Source organism: Oncorhynchus keta, unplaced genomic scaffold (assembly GCF_023373465.1).
Source record: "Oncorhynchus keta strain PuntledgeMale-10-30-2019 unplaced genomic scaffold, Oket_V2 Un_contig_3981_pilon_pilon, whole genome shotgun sequence".
NCBI classification, from domain to species: Eukaryota; Metazoa; Chordata; class Actinopteri; order Salmoniformes; family Salmonidae; genus Oncorhynchus; species Oncorhynchus keta.
In genome coordinates this window covers 332,775-354,026 of record NW_026287538.1, presented here as the reverse complement: position 1 = coordinate 354,026, position 21,252 = coordinate 332,775, and the positions used below count along the sequence as shown (strand labels likewise).

General features: G+C 47.2%; 2 protein-coding genes, 1 long non-coding RNA gene and 1 pseudogene across 18 annotated transcripts; 3 read left to right on the top strand and 1 right to left on the bottom strand.

Annotated features, from left to right (window-relative positions):
• Positions 1–1,205: 1,205 nt before the first annotated feature.
• On the top strand, positions 1,206–8,425 carry LOC118380225 (coagulation factor VII-like; annotated as a pseudogene).
• Positions 8,426–9,878: 1,453 nt separating this feature from the next.
• On the top strand, positions 9,879–13,936 carry f10 (coagulation factor X). Its single transcript, XM_035767209.2, has 10 exons — positions 9,879–9,895; positions 10,072–10,223; positions 10,679–10,839; positions 11,077–11,101; positions 11,362–11,475; positions 11,654–11,785; positions 12,044–12,321; positions 12,576–12,693; positions 12,964–13,151; positions 13,320–13,936. The coding sequence occupies exons 2-10, from the start codon at positions 10,163–10,165 to the stop codon at positions 13,740–13,742; spliced, it is 1,500 nt and encodes a 499-aa protein (XP_035623102.1). The 5' UTR covers positions 9,879–9,895; positions 10,072–10,162; the 3' UTR covers positions 13,743–13,936.
• A 509-nt stretch (positions 13,937–14,445) lies between these two features.
• prozb (protein Z, vitamin K-dependent plasma glycoprotein b) lies at positions 14,446–18,983 on the top strand. The gene is made up of 8 exons (XM_052509033.1): positions 14,446–14,678; positions 16,299–16,462; positions 16,642–16,666; positions 16,759–16,872; positions 16,975–17,106; positions 17,194–17,279; positions 17,424–17,544; positions 17,657–18,983. Exons 1-8 carry the CDS (start codon positions 14,588–14,590, stop codon positions 18,280–18,282), a joined length of 1,359 nt encoding a protein of 452 aa, XP_052364993.1. The 5' UTR covers positions 14,446–14,587; the 3' UTR covers positions 18,283–18,983.
• Positions 18,303–21,251, bottom strand: LOC127924376 (uncharacterized). 16 transcript variants are annotated; one of them, XR_008117748.1, is made up of 11 exons: positions 21,132–21,251; positions 20,850–20,896; positions 20,662–20,755; positions 20,427–20,614; positions 19,910–20,050; positions 19,581–19,768; positions 19,252–19,533; positions 19,017–19,204; positions 18,735–18,969; positions 18,500–18,640; positions 18,303–18,452 (listed from the first exon to the last, which is right to left on the bottom strand). It is a non-coding gene; the product is annotated as an uncharacterized LOC127924376 (long non-coding RNA). The 16 variants fall into 16 exon arrangements; XR_008117740.1 differs by lacking the exon at positions 20,662–20,755 and having other exon boundaries at positions 20,427–20,567; positions 20,803–20,896; positions 21,132–21,244; XR_008117741.1 differs by having other exon boundaries at positions 20,662–20,896; positions 21,085–21,220.
• Position 21,252: the final 1 nt, after the last annotated feature.

Genomic DNA, 21,252 nt, shown 5'->3' with positions numbered 1-21,252 from the left:
AGCAGTAGCTTATCTACATGGTATTTTCTCTGAAATGCATATTATCTGGGTCATACGCATTTATTTAGATTTGCCATTCGGGCAAGGCACCACAACATAGCAGGCTAAACCATTGGAATAATAAGATAATTTGTGTTTACCTAAATATTCATGTTAACTTGCTGGGGCAACTCAACAAATAGCAGATCACACCTTTAATCTTAGCATGCTGAGTATTGCTATACAACAGACTATTACAGATGGCAATGATAAAACCAATATACTACCAGATATGGATCTCTTGGACTGGTATTACTTCCCAGTATGACCGATTTTCATAAAACAAATATGTAGTTCGGCTATTTGTAACATTGTACTTTCAATCATGAGTCAGTCTAGGTAAATCATTAGATCAGATGGCAAACATTAACCAAATCCTATGGTTTTTAAGATGAGATCCACACAATAGAATGTTGCATGTGAACATTCCAACTTGTCTCAACATTCCTTCATCAGCCTGTGAACATTGTATTGCTAAGACTCCCATACAACAAGATACACTGCTCAAAAAAAATAAAGGGAACACTAAAATAACACATCCTAGATCTGAATGAATGAAATGTTCTTATTAAATACTTTTTTCCATACATACGGTAGTTGAATGTGCTGACAACAAAATCACACAAAAATGATCAATGGAAATCAAATTTATCAACCCATGGAAGTCTGGATTTGGAGTCACACTCAAAATTAAAGTGGAAAACCACACTACAGGCTGATCCAACTTTGATGTAATGTCCTTAAAACAAGTCCAAATCAGTAGTGTGTGTGGCCTCCGCGTGCCTGTATGATCTCCCTACAATGCCTGGGCATGCTCCTGATGAGGTGGCGGATGGTCTCCTGAGGGATCTCCTCCCAGACCTGAACTAAAGCATCCGCCAACTCCTGGACAGTCTGTGGTGCAACGTGGTGTTGGTGGATGGAGCGAGACATGATGTCCCAGATGTGCTCAATTGGATTCAGGTCTGGGGAACGGTCGGGGGCCAGTCCATAGCATCAATGCCTTCCTCTTGCAGGAACTGCTGACACACTCCAGCCACATGAGGTCTAGCATTGTCTTGCATTAGGAGGAACTCAGGGCCAACCGCACCAGCATATGGTCTCACAAGGGGTCTGAGGATCTCATCTCGGTACCTAATGGCAGTCAGGCTACCTCTGGCGAGCACATGGAGGGCTGTGTCATCCTGAGGCATATTTGTAAGTCGCTCTGGATAAGAGCGTCTGCTAAATGACTTAAATGTAAATGCATAGCCCTACGACTATGCCTCAGGATGACCTGGCCTGATGACTCCTTGCTGTCCTCAGTCCACCTGGCCGTGCTGCTGCTCCAGTTTCAACTGTTCTGCCTGCGGCTATGGAACCCTGACCTGTTCACCGGACATGCTACCTGTCCCAGACTTGCTGTTTTCAACTCTCTAGAGACAGCAGGAGCGGTAGAGATACTCTAAATTATCAGATATGAAAAGCCAACAGACATTTACGCCTGAGGTGCTGACCTGTTGCACCCTCGACAACCACTGTGATTATTATTATTTGACCCTGCTGGTCATCTATGAACATTTGAACATGTTGGCTATGTTCTGTTAAAATCTCCCGGCACAGCCAGAAGAGGACAGACCACCCCTCATAGCCTGGTTCCTCTCTAGGTTTCTTCCTAGGTTCTGGCCTTTCTAGGGAGTTTTTCCTAGCCACCGTGCTTGTACACCTGCATTGCTTGATGTTTGGGGTTTTAGGCTGGGTTTCTGTACAGCACCTTTAGATATCAGCTGATTTAAGAAGGACTTTATCAATACATTTGATTTGATTTGAGCTACATACATTCAATGATGCATATCATGAAATCAAATATGTGAACGATTGTGAACGATTCTGATATTACAAAGGATAGTGAAAAATGTATTATAACAGGTAAATATAGGGATCAAAGGTCATATTTAAGATACAATACATGGCCAAAAGTATTTGGACAGCTGTTTGTCGAAGATCTCATTCCAAAACTGTTGCCACAATGTTGCAAGCACAGAATTTTCTAGAATGTCATTGTATGTTGTAGCGTTCAGATTTCCCTTCACTGAAACTAAGGGCCCTAGCCTGAACTATTAAAAAGAACCCCAGAACATTATTCCTCCTCCACCAAACTTTACATTTGGCACTATGCATTGGGGCAGGTAGTGTTTTCCTGGCATCTACCAAACCCATATTCGTCCAGATGGTGAAGCGTGATTCATCACTCAAGAGAATGCATTTCCACTGCTCCAGAGTCCAATTGCGACGAGCTTTACACCACTCCAGCCGACACTTGGCATTGTGGATGGTGATCTTAGGCTTTTGTGCATCTGCTCGGCCATGGAAACCCATTTCATGAAGCTCTCGACTAACAGTTCTTGCGCTGATTCTGCTCCCAGAGGCTGTTTGGAACTCGGTAGTGAGTGTTGCAGCCGAGGACAGAATTTGTTTAAGCGCTAAGAACTTGGCGGTCCAGTTCTGTGAGCTTGTGTGGCCTACCATTTACCGGCTGAGGCATTCTTATTCCTAGAAGTTTCCACTTCACAATAACAGCACTTACAGTTGCCCAGCTCTAACAGAGCAGAGATTTGAGGAACTGACTGAGCTCACTGAGCTCAGTACGGGCCATTCTACTGACATTGATTGTCTATGGAGATTGCATGGCGGTGTGCTTGATTGTATACACGTCCGCAACTGGTGTGACTGAAATAGCCGAATCCACTTATTTGAAGGTGTGTCCACATTCTTTTGTCCATGTAGTGTAAGACATAGGCCTAATCCTCTGGTTCAGGTCTGGCCACCATCACCCAGATGTGGCAACTGTTTGCAGGGCAGTGGGAGTGAGCTGTTGGAGTGAGTGGGAGTCATATGAGCTGGCATTGTTTACCTCAAACCGCTTCAGTTCTGGGTGATTCAGGTCCGCCACGATGCTGCTGAAAACAAATTGTGCACTTTGGGCCATTTAAAATGTCATTTCTGCCGCTGGTAAGTTTGTTTCGAAAACATATATTTTGAATCCAGCGTTACAGTTAGTTAAATGATAAAGTCATATTTATTTTTAAGATGGAGAGGTGCAAAATGTCAGTTGTTGTCTTTCCTTTATGTATTGTCATTCGATGTTTAAGTCTTCTTGAAGAAGGATGATGCGCACCTGGTGCTTGACAGAGCAAGGCGCGCCAACAGCGGCTACTTCGAGGAGTTGTTTCAGGGCAACATCGAGCGCGAGTGTGTCTAGGAAATTTGTAACTATGAAGAGGCTCGGGAAGTTTTCGAGGACGACGCCCAAACGGTGCAATTTTGTTGTAATTTCACTTGAAATATTTGCTATTACTTTGATTGAAGCAGTATTTTATTTTATTTGAATGAAATATTTAGCAATGCATAGGAACATGTGAGAATTCCAAAGAACTTTTAAAACTGACTATGTATGGTTTGTTTCCACAGAAAAGGTTTTGGTTGACATACACGGGTAAATCAGATTTTTCTATGTGGACTGTACACAAAAAATTCCAACCAGCCTAAAATATATGATAAGAGTATTGCTTTCAAATGTGCTTTCATTCATTTTCATAAAATGCCAATTATATTGTTGTATAAAATCCAATATGGTACTACCATGTATGTTTTCACATTCCTAATTTATTTGCACAAGAAATGTCCAGCATGTCAAAGAGCAAATGTCATATCCTTTACCCTATTGATCCCTCTAAGGTCAGGATCCCTGCCTGGTCAACCCATGCAAAAACAATGGAACTTGTGTTTACATGGATGACTCTTACACATGTCAGTGTCTGGGAGGCTATGAAGGAAAATACTGTCAGACAGGTAGGAAGAGAATTCCTAGCTGCCATTTTTATACCAATAGTTTACACCAGTGTTTCTTAATCCTGGTCCTGGGGTCCCAAAGGGGAGCACATTTCTGGTTGTGCCCTCGCACTGCACACCTGATTCCACTAATCAAATGTTAGATTATCAGTTGATTAGTTGAATCAAATCTAATGTTGTTTGTCACATGCTCAGAATACAACAGACCTTACAGTAAAATGCTTACAGACAAGCCCTTAACCAACAATGCAGTTTTAAGAAAAATAAGTGTTAAGAAAGTATGTGTACTCAGATGTGTAGTGCTAGGGCAAAAACCAAAATGTGCACCCCCTTTGGGTTTCCAGGACCAGGATTAAGCAACACTGGTTTTCACAATAGTTTCATCCCAATAGTTTACTGTAATTCCGCAGTAGTAAGAGCACCCTAATGTGAAGTGTTGCCCACATTTACTAGTGGGCTGATATTATATGTTGACCCCATTCTGCTCATCCTACTTGCCTTTCCCCTTTCTCCCAACATACTGTAGTGTTTGAGGACACCCTGAAATGCCTCTTCCTTAACGGGGAGTGCGAGCACTTCTGTAACAGTTCTGGGTCAAGACGCAAATGTTCCTGCGCTCCTGGTTATGCCCTGGGAGAGGACGGAAGAGAGTGTGTTGCACAAGGTACCAACTGTAACGGACAGTAGATGAGCCCAGATGTTTTGTTAAAGATGGGAAATCCCTGTTTGTTACGAACAGACTGTAATATTAACAGAAACAAAAGGAGCCAACGTGTATTTGTTGATGTATGATCAGAGTTAGAAACAACAACTTGTCTGTCTGTCTATTATCAGTTCAGTATCCGTGTGGTAAAATCCCAGGCTTGGAAGCTCTGATGAGCCAGGCACAAGTCAAACTAGATGGTGGGAACCACTGTCCCAAAGGAGCCTGTCCATGGCAGGTAACACATCAACGCCTTGCTGGAGAGCACAATGGATCCATCCCTCTCTTTCACATTTGATTGGCCAATACTACCCTTATACATTTTCGTAATTTAGCAGACACTCTTATCCAGAGGGATTTAGAGTAGTGAGTGCATTTTTTGTGCTTGTCCCCCATGGGAATTAAACCCGCCATGCTGGAATTGCAAGCACCATGATCTACCAACTCAGCCACACAGGGGCATAGTTGGTAGAATAACTAAACCACAGTCATTCCCATACAACCACTATCCTTGAAGTCAAAGGGTGTAATATTAACTAGGTTAGTATCTATTACCACCTCTTCCATTAGGCATTATATAATTCCACAGTATTATTTTGGTTTATGTACAATGAGATGTGATGGATGAGTGGCCAATTTGTCTTTGTGATGGGACTGGTGGTTGCAGGTCCTATTGGAGCATAAAGGCACGAGTCTGTGTGGTGGGGTCATAGTAGCTCCAACTCCAAAAAGTTCTGGGACACTGTGAAGTCCATGGAGAACAAGAGCACCTCCTCCCAGCTGCCCACTGCACTGAGGCTAGGTAACACGGTCACCACCGATGAATCCATGATTATCGAAAACTTCAATAAGCATTTCTCAACGGCTGGCCATGCCTTCCGCCTGGCTACTCCAACCTCGGCTAACACCCCCCCCGCAGCTCCTCGCCCAAGCCTCTCCAGGTTCTCCTTTACCCAAATCCAGATAGCAGATGTTCTGAAAGAGCTGCAAAACCTGGACCCGTACAAATCAGCTAGGCTTGACAATCTGGACCCTCTATTTCTGAAACTATCCGCTGCCATTGTCGCAACCCCTATTACCAGCCTGTTCAACCTCTCTTTCATATCGTCTGAGATCCCCAAGGATTGGAAAGCTGCCGCAGTCATCCCCCTCTTCAAAGGGGGAGACACCCTGGACCCAAACTGTTACAGACCTATATCCATCCTGCCCTGCCTATCTAAGGTCTTCGAAAGCCAAGTCAACAAACAGGTCACTGACCATCTCGAATCCCACCGTACCTTCTCCGCTGTGCAATCTGGTTTCCGAGCCGGTCACGGGTGCACCTCAGCCACACTCAAGGTACTAAACGATATCATAACCGCCATCGATAAAAGACAGTACTGTGCAGCCCTCTTCATCGACCTTGCCAAGGCTTTCGACTCTGTCAATCACCATATTCTTATCGGGCAGACTCAGTAGCCTCGGTTTTTCGGATGACTGCCTTGCCTGGTTCACCAATTACTTTGCAGACAGAGTTCAGTGTGTCAAATCGGAGGGCATGCTGTCCGGTCCTCTGGCAGTCTCTATGGGGGTGCCACAGGGTTCAATTCTCGGGCCGACTCTTTTCTCTGTATATATCAATGATGTTGCTCTTGCTGCGGGCGATTCCCTGATCCATCTCTACGCAGACGACATTCTATATACTTTCGGCCCGTCATTGGACACTGTGCTATCTAACCTCCAAACGAGCTTCAATGCCATACAACACTCCTTCCGTGGCCTCCAACTGCTCTTAAACGCTAGTAAAACCAAATGCATGCTTTTCAACCGTTCGCTGCCTGTACCCGCACACCCGACTAGCATCACCACCCTGGATGGTTCCGACCTTGAATATGTGGACATCTATAAGTACCTAGGTGTCTGGCTAGACTGCAAACTCTCCTTCCAGACTCATATCAAACATCTCCAATCGAAAATCAAATCAAGAGTCGGTTTTCTATTCCGCAACAAAGCCTCCTTCACTCATGCTGCCAAGCTTACCCAAGTAAAACTGACTATCCTACCGATCCTCGACTTCGGCGATGTCATCTACAAAATGGCTTCCAACACTCTACTCAGCAAACTGGATGCAGTTTATCACAGTGCCATCCGTTTTGTCACTAAAGCACCTTATACCACCCACCACTGCGACTTGTATGCTCTAGTCGGCTGGCCCTCGCTACATATTCGTCGCCAGACCCACTGGCTCCAGGTCATCTACAAATCCATGCTAGGTAAAGCTCCGCCTTATCTCAGTTCACTGGTCACGATGGCAACACCCATCCGTAGCACGCGCTCCAGCAGGTGTATCTCACTGATCATCCCTAAAGCCAACACCTAATTTGGCCGCCTTTCGTTCCAGTACTCTGCTGCCTGTGACTGGAACGAATTGCAAAATTCGCTGAAGTTGGAGACTTATCTCCCTCACCAACTTCAAACATCTGCTATCTGAGCAGCTAACCGATTGCTGCAGCTGTACATAATCTATTGGTAAATAGCCCACCCAATTTACCTATCTCATCCCCATACTGTTTTTATTGATTTACTTTTCTGCTCTTTTGCGCACCAATATCTCTACCTGTACATGACCATCTGATCATTTATCACTCCAGTGTTAATCTGCAAAATGTTAATTATTCGCCTACCTCCTCATGCCTTTTGCACACAATGTACATAGACTCCCCTTTTTTTCTACTGTGTTATTGACTTGTTAATTGTTTACTCCATGTGTAACTCTGTCTTGTCTGTTCACACTGCTATGCTTTATCTTGGCCAGGTCGCAGTTGCAAATGAGAACTTGTTCTCAACTAGCCTACCTGGTTAAATAAAGGTGAAATTTAAAAAAATTAAAATGTAAAACAATAGTTCATCTTGACTGGGTCATCACTGCTGCCCACTGTGTCGTGGATAGAGACACCAAGGACCTGATGGTGGTCACAGGTAGGTTACGGTGTGGGTTGTGTGCCTTTCATAGAGCATCTAGAAACATATAGTGAGAACATTATTTGTGTCCCTATGTCGCATAACAAAACACTGTCCTAATGAACAACACTGTTTCCAGGGGAACACAACATTGACGTAGAAGAGGGCAGCGAGCAGAGGATCCCCGTGGCCAGAGCCATACCCTACAACCTGTACGACCCAGCAACAGGTGACAGTGACATCGCCCTGCTGCGTCTGAGAGGGCCTGTAATTCTGGGCCCTGACGCTGTACCCATCTGCCTGCCTCAGCAACACTTCACCAAGAGCGAGCTGGCGGCCGTCCGCTTTCACACCCTTAGCGGCTGGGGGAAGCGCACCAACGGGGGCAACGATCCCAAACCTGGCACCCCGCCAGCCCCCTCCTCGCCCTTCCTCCGCAGGCTAGCCGTGCCCATCCTGCCCAACTCTGAGTGCACCCTCAAGAGTGGCTTCAACTTCACCCAGAACATGCTGTCTGCCGGCTACATGAAGGGGAACCAGGCGGCCTGTAGGGGGTACGACGGGAGCCCCCTGGTCACTTACTACGGGACCACCCACTTCCTGATGGGCGTGGTGGGCTGGGGGAAGGGCTGCCCCAAACAGAGTTTCTATGGCGTCTACACTACCGTAGCCAACTACCTGGACTGGGCTGAGGAGGTGATGAATGCTCCTTCAGTCAGTGCCCCAGTGCCTTCAGTCAGTGCCCCAGTGCCTTCAGTCAGTGCCCCAGTGCCTTCAGTCAGTGCCCCAGTGCCTTCAGTCAGTGCCCCAGTGATGCCATTCCTGCTAGAGATGGCATTAGATGAGGTTCAGATTCAGCAGGCTACGGAGAAGTTATTGCCACCACCTCCCAATGTGCAGAGCATTGGCTAACTCCCATTAAATTTGTCACCAGTCACCACACAACACCAATTGTCATTACATTGAATCTATTGTCACATGACATTACTAGATATTTTTATAGTACAATGGAAGCTACAGTATATCATGCTAATGGTGTAGCATATCGTCCTGTTTCATCACTTTGTAAGAAGACATCTTTTCACTCTGCTATTCTTTTCATTTGACTCTTAATGTGAACTGTATATTTCAAGTGGTGATTTGGATGACCTGACGCCATACAGAATGTTTGACCTGATGCCATACAGAATGTTTGACCTGACGCCATACAGAATGTTTGACCTGATGCCATACAGAATGTTTGACCCGACGCCGTACAGAATGTTTGACCCGACGCCGTACAGAATGTTTGACCCGACGCCGTACAGAATGTTTGACCTGACGCCGTACAGAATGTTTGACCTGACGCCGTACAGAATGTTTGACCTGACGCCGTACAGAATGTTTGACCTGACGCCGTACAGAATGTTTGACCTGATGCCGTACAGAATGTTTGACCTGATGCCGTACAGAATGTTTGACCTGATGCCGTACAGAATGTTTGACCTGAATGTTTGACCTGATACAGAATGTTTGACCTGATGCCGTACAGAATGTTTGACCTGATGCCGTACAGAATGTTTGACCTGATGCCGTACAGAATGTTTGACCTGATGCCGTACAGAATGTTTGACCTGATGCCGTACAGAATGTTTGACCTGATGCCGTACAGAATGTTTGACCTGATGCCGTACAGAATGTTTGACCTGATGCCGTACAGAATGTTTGACCTGATGCCGTACAGAATGTTTGACCTGATGCCGTACAGAATGTTTGACCTGATGCCATACAGAATGTTTGACCTGATGCCATACAGAATGTTTGACCTGATGCCATACAGAATGTTTGACCTGATGCCATACAGAATGTTTGACCTGATGCCATACAGTATGTTTGACCTGATACCATACAGAATGTTTGACGTGATGCCATACAGAATGTTTGCTTCCCAATACGTACATTTACTTCCAAAGTTCCCTCTCTGATAGCTGAAGAATAAACATTACTCGCTGACAAACTAAATCTTTGCCTCTGTGTTATTTGTGTGTGTGTTCATGTGTGTGAGTGAATGAAAAGTCCAAATGTATCCATAGCCACACTTCAGCAGAAGCTTATCTACATGGTATTTTCTCTGAAATGCATATTATCTGGGTCATACGCATTTCTTTCGATTATCCGTTTAAGGCACCACAACACAGCAGGCTAAACCATTGGAATAGATCCTTTAGTGTCAATATTAGCTCAGTGATTTGGACCTCACATGATCACTGAGGATTGTGTGCCCCTTCCTGAGAGCTGTTCTGATTGGCTAATTAAGGGCTGTCTGTCATGCTGAAGAGTGCAGAGTTAAATGGTGGTCTGGACAAGGCCTTGCCTCTCTGAATGGTGAAGACTGGATTTGAAGTGAGTCCTCCCTCTCTCTCTGTACTCTTTCTCTCTCAAACATCCCTAATCCCTCTTGTCCTCCCCCTTTCTCTCTTCCCCTTTTTATTTTCTACCCCCCCCCACACACACAAACACACACACATTCCTTCCTCTCCCTCTCTCTTCAGCATGTTCTCTCTCTTCCTGTCTCTCAGGTCATTGCCCTCCCTCTCCGCCTGCTCTCTCCAGAGTTGTGCTCCACAGAGCAGCCAGGAGTAGAGAGGTGCCTCACCCAGAGATCAGGCCATGTTTCGGCTGTCCCAAACCTGTTTCCTTCTCCTGCTGCTGCACGTCGTGGCCTCCGACGGTACGTTCAAACACCCCACCGTCTCAAACGGTTGACAAATAGTTATGTAGAGAGAAAGTGAGGGAGACTCTGGGGTTTAGTCAGTGTCAGTGATTGCGGTCAGTGTGTGAGTACGGGTGAGGGCGGGTGACTGGGATGTGTGTGTTGATATATTTTATGGTGTGTCTGTATCTCTGATTACTTTGATGATTGTGATGACTGTGTGCTAGACAAGCATGCTGTGATGATGACAACAGCCTAATTGATGGAAAAGATGGAAAAGATGATGATGACGATGACAGTCATTAATATGGTGATGATTATGGTAATGATAGTGATGATGATGATGATGATAGTGATGAAGATGGTGATGAAGATGACGATGGTGATGATGAAGATGACGATGGTGATGATGATGAGGGTGATGACGATGGTGCCCTGCTGCTACTGATACCGATTTTTCCCTGTGTCCCCAGTCTTCCTGAACAGTGACGATGCTAACCAGGTTCTGAACCGGCGGCGGCGGGCCAACAGCCCATTTGAGGAGTGGCGGCAGGGAGACATGGAGAGAGAGTGTATCGAGGAACGCTGTGACAGAGAGGAGGCGAGGGAGATCTTTGAGGACGACAAACTGACTGTAAATTGCCATTCTCCATCTTTGTTTCTATCTATCTCTCTTTAAACCGGAAACACATGTCTGTTTGCGTTCCAGTCACATAAATCACATTCCTGTTTAGTCACTCCTCACTTTGCACTCATTCACACCACCTTTACACGCTCATGATTTCAACCAGAAATTCCTTTGTTTTTGGAATCTTGACCTTTCTGGTTTGAATTTGTGATATTTGTGTCTCTTTTTACCTCTTTCCCTCAGACTGAATTCTGGAACACATATTACGGTAAGGCCCAGGAGTCTGTTGAGGCTAAGGGTTTGGCGCAAGAGGCTAGGGATTGGATCACATGGAGTTGTCTGATTAGAGCTGGGTTGGAGTCAGGTTGGGGTCAGATTGGGGTCAACCGAATCAGATCAGGAAGTAAAGGACTCACGACCACACACCAGAACAATGGGCTATTTTCAATTCATGAATTGATTGTTTGCAGTGTGTTTGGTGTTGCTGTACTGGTAGGCCCATGGCAAGAAATAAACTGTGTTTCACAGATGGAGATGCCTGTGTTTCTAAGCCATGTGTCCACAATGGCGTCTGCAAGGACGGGATTGGGATGTACACCTGCTTCTGTCTCGCTGGATTCCAGGGGTACAACTGTGAGATTGGTATGTCTTCTTCTCCCTTTGCTCTTGAAATTTGACAAGCAATCTCATTCCCGACTCCCACATAGACGCTAGAAATATCTTGACTCCAAGTTACTCCATAGTCAGAAACAACACCTGGCTCTAATCATGACTGTGATCTGTGTCTAATCTGGATCCTTGATGTGATGCTGTTCTGCAGCCATTCCTGAGCTGTGTGAGAATAAGAATGGCGACTGCGATCACTTCTGCCAAGTGAAGAAGGACAGTGTGCAATGCTCCTGTGCTGATGGCTACTATCTGGACACAGACGACAAGTCCTGCCTTTCCAACGGTGAGAGGAGAGGAGAGGAGAGGAGAGGAGAGGAGAGGAGAGGAGAGAGAGAGAGAGAGAGAGAGAGAGAGAGAGAGAGAGAACAGAGTGAGAGAGAGAGAGAGAGAGAGAGAGAGAGAGAGAGAGAGAGAGAGAGAGAGAGAGAGAGAGAGAGAAAGAGAAATTATCTATGATCCATTCTCCAACATGGACTGGTAGTAGGTTGGAGGTTGGGCTTAGTTAGTACCTAATAACATTGTTGCCCTTTTGTCATTGAAGAGGCCTTTAAGTGTGGCTTTGTGGTATCCAAGAACACCCGCAGCATCTTCTTCTACCAGCCTAACACCACTGCCACCAACACCACTGAAAAGACCAACATGATGGAGGACCCTATCAGGGAAACGGCCTGGAACGTAACCCAACAGAGAGAAATCCAATTTGCATTTGAGGATGACGTTATTGAAATGGTGAAGGAGAAGCCAGTCTTTGCCGAGGCGAGAGGCAACACCCGTATTGTCAATGGGGAGGAGTGTCCTCCTGGAGAATGTCCCTGGCAGGTAGAGTAGAGAAACCTCTAGTGGGGTTCCCTCTAAATAGCGTTCAGGGTTGTTTGTTTCTGCAACTCTGTCTTTCTCTTTATTTCTCTCTCTCTCTCTCATATATATATATCTCTTTGTCTCTCTTTCTTTCTCTCTCTCTCGCTTTCATTCTTTCTTTCTCTTTTTCTCTGTCTATCTGTTTCTCTCTTCCTCTATCTTTCTCTCTCTCCCTCTCATTATTTCTCTCTCTCCTTCTCTCCCTCTCTCCACAGGCTTTCCTGGTAAACCACGAGGACAGGGGCTTCTGTGGAGGAACCATCCTGAATAAATACTTCATCTTAACGGCAGCACATTGCATGAACCAGACACGCTCCTTTTACGTTGTCCTCGGTAGGTACCGTTAGCCAATCACCTTTAACAGTGGGCTCTACATCTGGGAATTGTTTTTAAGTTAATCATATCCTATATAATATAATTGTGCCATAATCACAAAACTTCATTATCAGAAAAGTATATTGCTGTGTACAGCATAGTTGCTAACTGGGTGAAATAACAACAGTCAATAACCATACCACCCATACATAGCCTAAGTTGTAGCAGCCTATCAAACAAATTGAATTGATTGAAATCAAACCTCCCCATTGGTCCATCTGCCTTCAGGAGAGTTTGACACGGAGGTGAAGGATGGGCGGGAGGCCATCCACCAGGTGGAACAGGTGTTCATCCACAGGTCCTACATCTCCACCACCTATCACAACGACATCTCCCTCGTCATGCTGAAGGACCCTATCAAGTTCACCCAGTTCATCCTCCCTGCCTGCCTGCCCGAACGAGACTTTGCAGAGAAGGTCTGTATAGCATGAAGTACTACACATAATTCTCTGTGTGACACATCTGGTTTTATCCAGTGATGCAGATAAACATACAGTTTATAATGAATCTGTCTATGGTTTATATCTTAGTAAAGATGTTCCTGAACCTAACATAATGGTGTCCTGTCTACTTATCAATACAAGGTGTTGATGAAACAGCATGACGGGCTGGTGAGTGGGTTCGGCCGTGTGGGGGAGGCCAAGCAGCCATCCACCATCCTGCTGCGTCTGACCGTGCCCTACGTACCCCGGGCCACCTGCCTTCAGTCCAGCCAGCACAAGATCTCCAACCGCATGTTCTGCGCCGGCTACGATAAGGAGAAGAAGGACGCATGCCAGGGAGACAGCGGAGGACCCCACGTCACCCGTTACAGAGACACTTGGTTCGTGACGGGGGTGGTGAGCTGGGGCGAGGGGTGCGCCCGTGAGGGCAAGTACGGCATCTACACGCAGGTGTCCAAGTACATCGACTGGATCCGGGCGGTCATGGGGAAGTTTCTCCCCAAGGAGGGAGGGAAGAGGAAGACGAGGGGGGCAGGTGGAATGCACTCAATGATGTGGGTTTGAGGGAGACAAAGGAGAGAGGAGAACCAATCATTAAAGAGGCTTGGGGAATTATGGGCAATAAACATTGTTGTGTGGTTTATCATTGTTTTTCACAAAATGTATCCATGACCAAGTAACTTAAGGTAAAGGAAAAAAACATGTTTTGTTTGAATGTCCAGTCATCACATACCAACATTAAACTACATTACACAATATGAAGTTGAGTCAGGAGTGCCATTAGACAGAAATGTTCCTACTGTTCCTGTTTTTTTAAAGTACAAACTGAATCGATCGTATCAGAAAAACAGCAGGGTTCAAAGGTCACCATTGACTTGAATCATTGCTGGTGTAAGTACCGAGCACACAAGGATAGATGGATTTGCTGTTTGCTCTACTGTGTGTACAGTCTAGAGTCCATCTGTGGGACATTGTGTTTGTGAAGACCTCATGAGATACAATGAGTTTTACTGAACGTTTCATCTCAATTCATCTTCATAACATTAGCATATTAGAAGCATATTTGGTAGATATTATATTACATACAATTGCTAATGAGGCACCATCTTTAAACTATCTAGAGCTGGCACCAGCTACATTTATTACGTCAGGTGACAGGGAGATCCACATAAATTACACTATCCTGGAGAAATTCACACCACATAACTTTGTTGGCGTATACAGCAATGACTAAAAACGGACATTTGGGCTGGCAGGCGGGTGGGGGTTTACTTGGCAATGTTAACCCGCCAGCATGGTTGTGTGTGTAAGACAGAAAGATAGAGAGAGAGCGCAAGAGAGAGAGAGAGATAGACAGGGCTACAGACAGGACCTTGGCACAGGCAGAGAGGCTTGTGGGTACGGTGTGGATGTGGATTGCAATGGGCTCGTGGAGGCAATGGTGGTTTCTGTCTCTCTCTCTTCTGAGCAGTGTCCTCCTGGTCTGCAGCTATGGGAGAGGTAAGCCACTGCACTGTGAAAGCTACAGGACCAAGTAGACATTTTGTTAATCATACCTTCAGGCTGACAATGACTTTGCTAGCATAGTTTTCCAGTCTACATATGACCAGCATAGTGTTGTGTATGCAGTAGTGGAGGCTGCTGAGGAGAGAACGGCTCATAATAATGTCTGGAATGGAGTTTAATAGATGGACTGGAGTAAATGGAACGGTACGAAAACCATGTTTTGTCCCCTTAGCAGCCTCAACAGGTATACATTAAACAAACTGTTCTGTATGTCATTAAATGGCATGAAACTCAATGATGGGACCACTTAAAGTGAAAACTCTTCATGTTTAACTTTCCACCATTTAACATATTATCCTCAACCTGGAAGGAGAAAAATGAATACTGAGTCACTTCTGGTTTGTCTCACTTTTCAGTTGTTGTTGTTCCCTATGTCTTCTCCCTCCTCCTTCCCCTCCTCTCCTCCCGTTCATCCTCCTTCCCCTCCTCTCCTCCCGTTCATCCTCCTTCCCCTCCTCTCCTCCCGTTCATCCACCTCCCCCTCCTCCTTCCCCTCCTCTCCCCCCGTTCATCCACCTCCCCCTCCTCCTTCCCTTCCTCTCCTCCCGTTCATCCACCTCCCCCTCCTCCTTCCCTTCCTCTCCTCCTCTTCGTCCACCTCCTCCTCCTTCCCCTCCTCCTCCCGTTCATCCACCTCCCCTCCTCCTTCCCCTCCTCTCCTCCCGTTCATCCACCTCCCCCTTCTCCCTTCCCCCTCCTCCCCTCCTCTCCTCCCGTTCCCACCTCCTCCTCCTTCCCCTCCTCTCCTCCCGTTCATCCACCTCCCCCCTCCTCCTTTCCCCCTCCTCCTCCTTCCCGTTCATCCACCTCCCCTCCTTCCTCCTCCTCTTCATCCTCTCCTCCTGTTCATCCACCTCCCCCTCCTCCTTCCCTTCCCTCATCCACCTCCCCTTCTCCTCCTTCCTCCTCCCCTCCTCTCCTCCCGTCATCCACCTCCCCTCCTCCCCACTTCTCCCCCGTTCATCCACCTCCCCCCTCCTCCTTCCCTTCCTCTCCTCCCGTTCCCCTCCCCTCCTCCTCCCGTTCATCCACCTCCCCCTCCTCCTTCCCCTCCTCTCCTCCCGTTCATCCACCTCCCCCTCCTCCTTCCCTTCCTCTCCTCCCGTTCATCCACCTCCCCCTCCTCCTTCCCTTCCTCTCCTCCTCTTCGTCCACCTCCTCCTCCTTCCCCTACTCTCCTCCCGTTCATCCACCTCCCCCTCCTCCTTCCCCTCCTCTCCTCCCGTTCATCCACCTCCCCCTTCTCCTTCCCTTCCTCTCCTCCTCTTCGTCCACCTCCTCCTCCTTCCCCTCCTCTCCTCCCGTTCATCCACCTCCCCCTCCTCCTTCCCCTCCTCTCCTCCCGTTCATCCACCTCCCCCTCCTCCTTCCCTTCCTCTCCTCCTCTTCGTCCACCTCCTCCTCCTTCCCCTCCTCTCCTCCCGTTCATCCACCTCCCCCTTCTCCTTCCCTTCCTCTCCTCCTCTTCGTCCACCTCCTCCTCCTTTCCCTCCTCTTCATCCGCTTCCCCTCCTCATCTACCTCCTCCTCTCCTGCTCTTCCTCCAACCCTCAGTGTTCAGACCCCCTGCGCACGCCAGCACGGTCTTCCTACGGTCGAAGAGAGCGAATGCGTTCTTCTTGGAGGAGATGCTTCAGGGGAACCTGGAGAGAGAGTGTTATGAGGAGACCTGCAACTACGAGGAGGCCAGGGAGTACTTTGAAGACACACCCAAAACTGTGAGCAGTTTAGGCCTACAGGGTGCATCTCAATAGTCTAAAATGCATTCCTTTCCTTGACTCCTTTCCTTCAACTGCACTGATCTGACAACATAGGAAATCCCCTTATCCATAACTAATGCAGTAGTTTTCTGATTTAAACCCTGTGTCCATTGTCTCTCTCTCTCATACCTCAATAGGACACTTTCTGGAATGTCTACGTAGGTATGTCTCATTCTTTTGAATCGCGGCAGAGGGGTGTTGGGTTTTCTCCCGACTCCAGATATTGAATCCCCTCCCTTCTTCTTCCTCCTCAGATGGGGACCAGTGCAAACCCAATCCCTGTCTCCATGGCGGCAGCTGCAAGGACAGCATTGGAGGTTTCACCTGTAGCTGCACAGAGCTGTACCACGGGAAGAACTGTGAAATAGGTCCAAAGAACACCTACATTACAACTCTTTATGAGTGTGTGTGAATGTGTGTGTTCATATTTATGCGAGTAGGCTAAGAGATATGTTTGTGTGTCGTGACAGATAGCTCTCAGTGCCCCACCAAGGGGCCCTTCTCCTGTGACCACTTCTGCAGTCCCAACTTTGGAGCATACCAGTGCTCCTGCACCACGGGGTACAAGATTCACAGTGATAAGAGGAGCTGCATACCTGCAGGTTAACATCTACCTATTCTTTTGAATTAGACATCTGTAACACTCCCTCTCTCACACACTTTAAATAGAGACGTCTCTGTTTCCTTAGTTAAGCACCCCTGTGGAAGACTCCAGCCAACAAACCAAATCAACACAGCCTATCACGTCTGTCCACACAACCGCTGTCCATGGCAAGTAAGTTCCTCCCCTACCAGCACAACGTAGAACAAGGTGAGGGGGAGTCTGTTTCTCCTGGCCTATAGACTACTTTCAAGGTGAGGAACAATAAGTTGTGAAATACTGAACTTCCCCTTTAACCTGTGGCTTTGCGATTGGCAGGTGGTGTTTGTGGATGAGGCTGGTGCAGAGCTGTGTAGCGGGGTGATCCTGGGGCCTCAGGCGGTCCTGACCTCAGCTAGCTGCCTGTACATGGGAAAGAAAGTCCACAGCATGCAGACAGGCGAGTCCCACAGCGATAAAAACACTGACGTTTGATCTGTTAGTGTATAAACCTCCAGCTCAGGTAGATTCAAATCTTTCTGAAATCTAACAGTTTCCTTTCATCCTCTAAGGTGCCTCAAATAATAGTGTGAGGATCCATCTATCGACCCAACTGTACGTTCACAACCGCCACGAGAGAGGCAGTCTGGAGGACGACCTGGCCTTGGTGAGACTGAATGAGCCCCTTCCCTTCGGCACCTCTGTCTCCCACCTGTGCCTGCCCACTAAGGATTTCAGTGAGAACGTGTTGATGAGTCCAGGAAGGGAGGGGGTGGCCAGGGGTCCGGATAAGTTCCGGGGGCAACCCCACGGCCCCCCTGTTCTCTCCTACCTGCATGCGGAGGGCTGTCAGAACCAGGTGAACGTCTCCCAGCCCCTCACCAACAAGATGTTCTGTATGGGGAGCCAGAAGGGCTTCTGTGGGACTGAGTTGACTAGGTTTAATGAGACAGACCTCAAACCAGGACTAATGAGGAACTGCAGCCTTTTGTCCGGGACCCCCGTTGTGACTGTGGAGAGGGGTACAGCGTTCCTAACAGGCTTGCACCTTTCGCCACCCACGTCACATGGCTGTGGACAAACCCTGTTGTTCACCAAGCTGTCTCGCTACTTGCAATGGATCCAGCAGCGCCTGGAGATGACAGAGATGAGGATGACACCACAAATGACCCATGACCCACCTGGACCTTATGTGTAACCCCAACTAAGGGTTAGCCTGATCCCTACCTACACTGGACTTACAGCCAACAACTAAGGGTTAGCCTGATCCCTACCTACACTGGACTTACAGCCAACAACTAAGGGTTAGCCTTATCCCTACCTAAACTGGACTTACAGCCAACAACTAAGGGTTAGCCTTATCCCTACCTACACTGGACTTACAGCCAACAACTAAGGGTTAGCCTTATCCCTACCTACACTGGACTTACAGCCAACAACTAAGGGTTAGCCTGATCCCTACCTACACTGGACTTACAGCCAACAACTAAGGGTTAGCCTTATCCCTACCTACACTGGACTTACAGCCAACAACTAAGGGTTAGCCTTATCCCTACCTACACTGGACTTACAGCCAACAACTAAGGGTTAGCCTTATCCCTACCTACACTGGACTTACAGCCAACAACTAAGGGTTAGCCTGATCCCTACCTACACTGGACTTACAGCCAACAACTAAGGGTTAGCCTGATCCCTACCTACACTGGACTTACAGCCAACAACTAAGGGTTAGCCTTATCCCTACCTAAACTGGACTTACAGCCAACAACTAAGGGTTAGCCTTATCCCTACCTACACTGGACTTACAGCCAACAACTAAGGGTTAGCCTTATCCCTACCTACACTGGACTTACAGCCAACAACTAAGGGTTAGCCTGATCCCTACCTTCACTGGACTTACAGCCAACAACTAAGGGTTAGCCTTATCCCTACCTACACTGGACTTACAGCCAACAACTAAGGGTTAGCCTTATCCCTACTTACACTGGACTTACAGCCAACAACTAAGGGTTAGCCTTATCCCTACCTACACTGGACTTACAGCCAACAACTAAGGGTTAGCCTTATCCCTACCTACACTGGACTTACAGCCAACAACTAAGGGTTAGCCTTATCCCTACCTAAACTGGACTTACAGCCAACAACTAAGGGTTAGCCTGATCCCTACCTACACTGGACTTACAGCCAACAACTAAGGGTTAGCCTTATCCCTACCTAAACTGGACTTACAGCCAACAACTAAGGGTTAGCCTGATCCCTACCTACACTGGACTTACAGCCAACAACTAAGGGTTAGCCTTATCCCTACCTAAACTGGACTTACAGCCAACAACTAAGGGTTAGCCTTATCCCTACCTACACTGGACTTACAGCCAACAACTAAGGGTTAGCCTTATCCCTACCTAAACTGGACTTACAGCCAACAACTAAGGGTTAGCCTTATCCCTACCTACACTGGACTTACAGCCAACAACTAAGGGTAAGCCTGATCCCTACCTACACTGGACTTACAGCCAACAACTAAGGGTTAGCCTTATCCCTACCTAAACTGGACTTACAGCCAACAACTAAGGGTTAGCCTTATCCCTACCTAAACTGGACTTACAGCCAACAACTAAGGGTTAGCCTTATCCCTACCTACACTGGACTTACAGCCAACAACTAAGGGTTAGCCTTATCCCTACCTACACTGGACTTACAGCCAACAACTAAGGGTTAGCCTTATCCCTACCTACACTGGACTTACAGCCAACAACTAAGGGTTAGCCTTATCCCTACAGACACTGGACTTACAGCCAACAACTAAGGGTTAGCCTTATCCCTACCTAAACTGGACTTACAGCCAACAACTAAGGGTTAGCCTTATCCCTACCTACACTGGACTTACAGCCAACAACTAAGGGTTAGCCTGATCCCTACCTACACTGGACTTACAGCCAACAACTAAGGGTTAGCCTGATCCCTACCTACACTGGACTCACAGCCAACAACTAAGGGTTAGCCTGATCCCTACCTACACTGGACTTACAGCCAACAACTAAGGGTTAGCCTGATCCCTACCTACACTGGACTTACAGCCAACAACGAAGGGTTAGCCTTATCCCTACCTACACTGGACTTACAGCCAACAACTAAGGGTTCGCCTTATCCCTACCTACACTGGACTTACAGCCAACAACTAAGGGTTAGCCTTATCCCTACCTACACTGGACTTACAGCCAACAACTAAGGGTTAGCCTGATCCCTACCTACACTGGACTTACAGCCAACAACTAAGGGTTAGCCTTATCCCTACCTAAACTGGACTTACAGCCAACAACTAAGGGTTAGCCTGATCCCTACCTACACTGGACTTACAGCCAACAACTAAGGGTTAGCCTTATCCCTACCTAAACTGGACTTACAGCCAACAACTAAGGGTTAGCCTTATCCCTACCTACACTGGACTTACAGCCAACAACTAAGGGTTAGCCTTATCCCTACCTAAACTGGACTTACAGCCAACAACTAAGGGTTAGCCTTATCCCTACCTACACTGGACTTACAGCCAACAACTAAGGGTAAGCCTGATCCCTACCTACACTGGACTTACAGCCAACAACTAAGGGTTAGCCTTATCCCTACCTAAACTGGACTTACAGCCAACAACTAAGGGTTAGCCTTATCCCTACCTAAACTGGACTTACAGCCAACAACTAAGGGTTAGCCTTATCCCTACCTACACTGGACTTACAGCCAACAACTAAGGGTTAGCCTTATCCCTACCTACACTGGACTTACAGCCAACAACTAAGGGTTAGCCTTATCCCTACCTACACTGGACTTACAGCCAACAACTAAGGGTTAGCCTTATCCCTACCGACACTGGACTTACAGCCAACAACTAAGGGTTAGCCTTATCCCTACCTAAACTGGACTTACAGCCAACAACTAAGGGTTAGCCTTATCCCTACCTACACTGGACTTACAGCCAACAACTAAGGGTTAGCCTGATCCCTACCTACACTGGACTTACAGCCAACAACTAAGGGTTAGCCTGATCCCTACCTACACTGGACTCACAGCCAACAACTAAGGGTTAGCCTGATCCCTACCTACACTGGACTTACAGCCAACAACTAAGGGTTAGCCTGATCCCTACCTACACTGGACGTAAATGAAAGCGAGT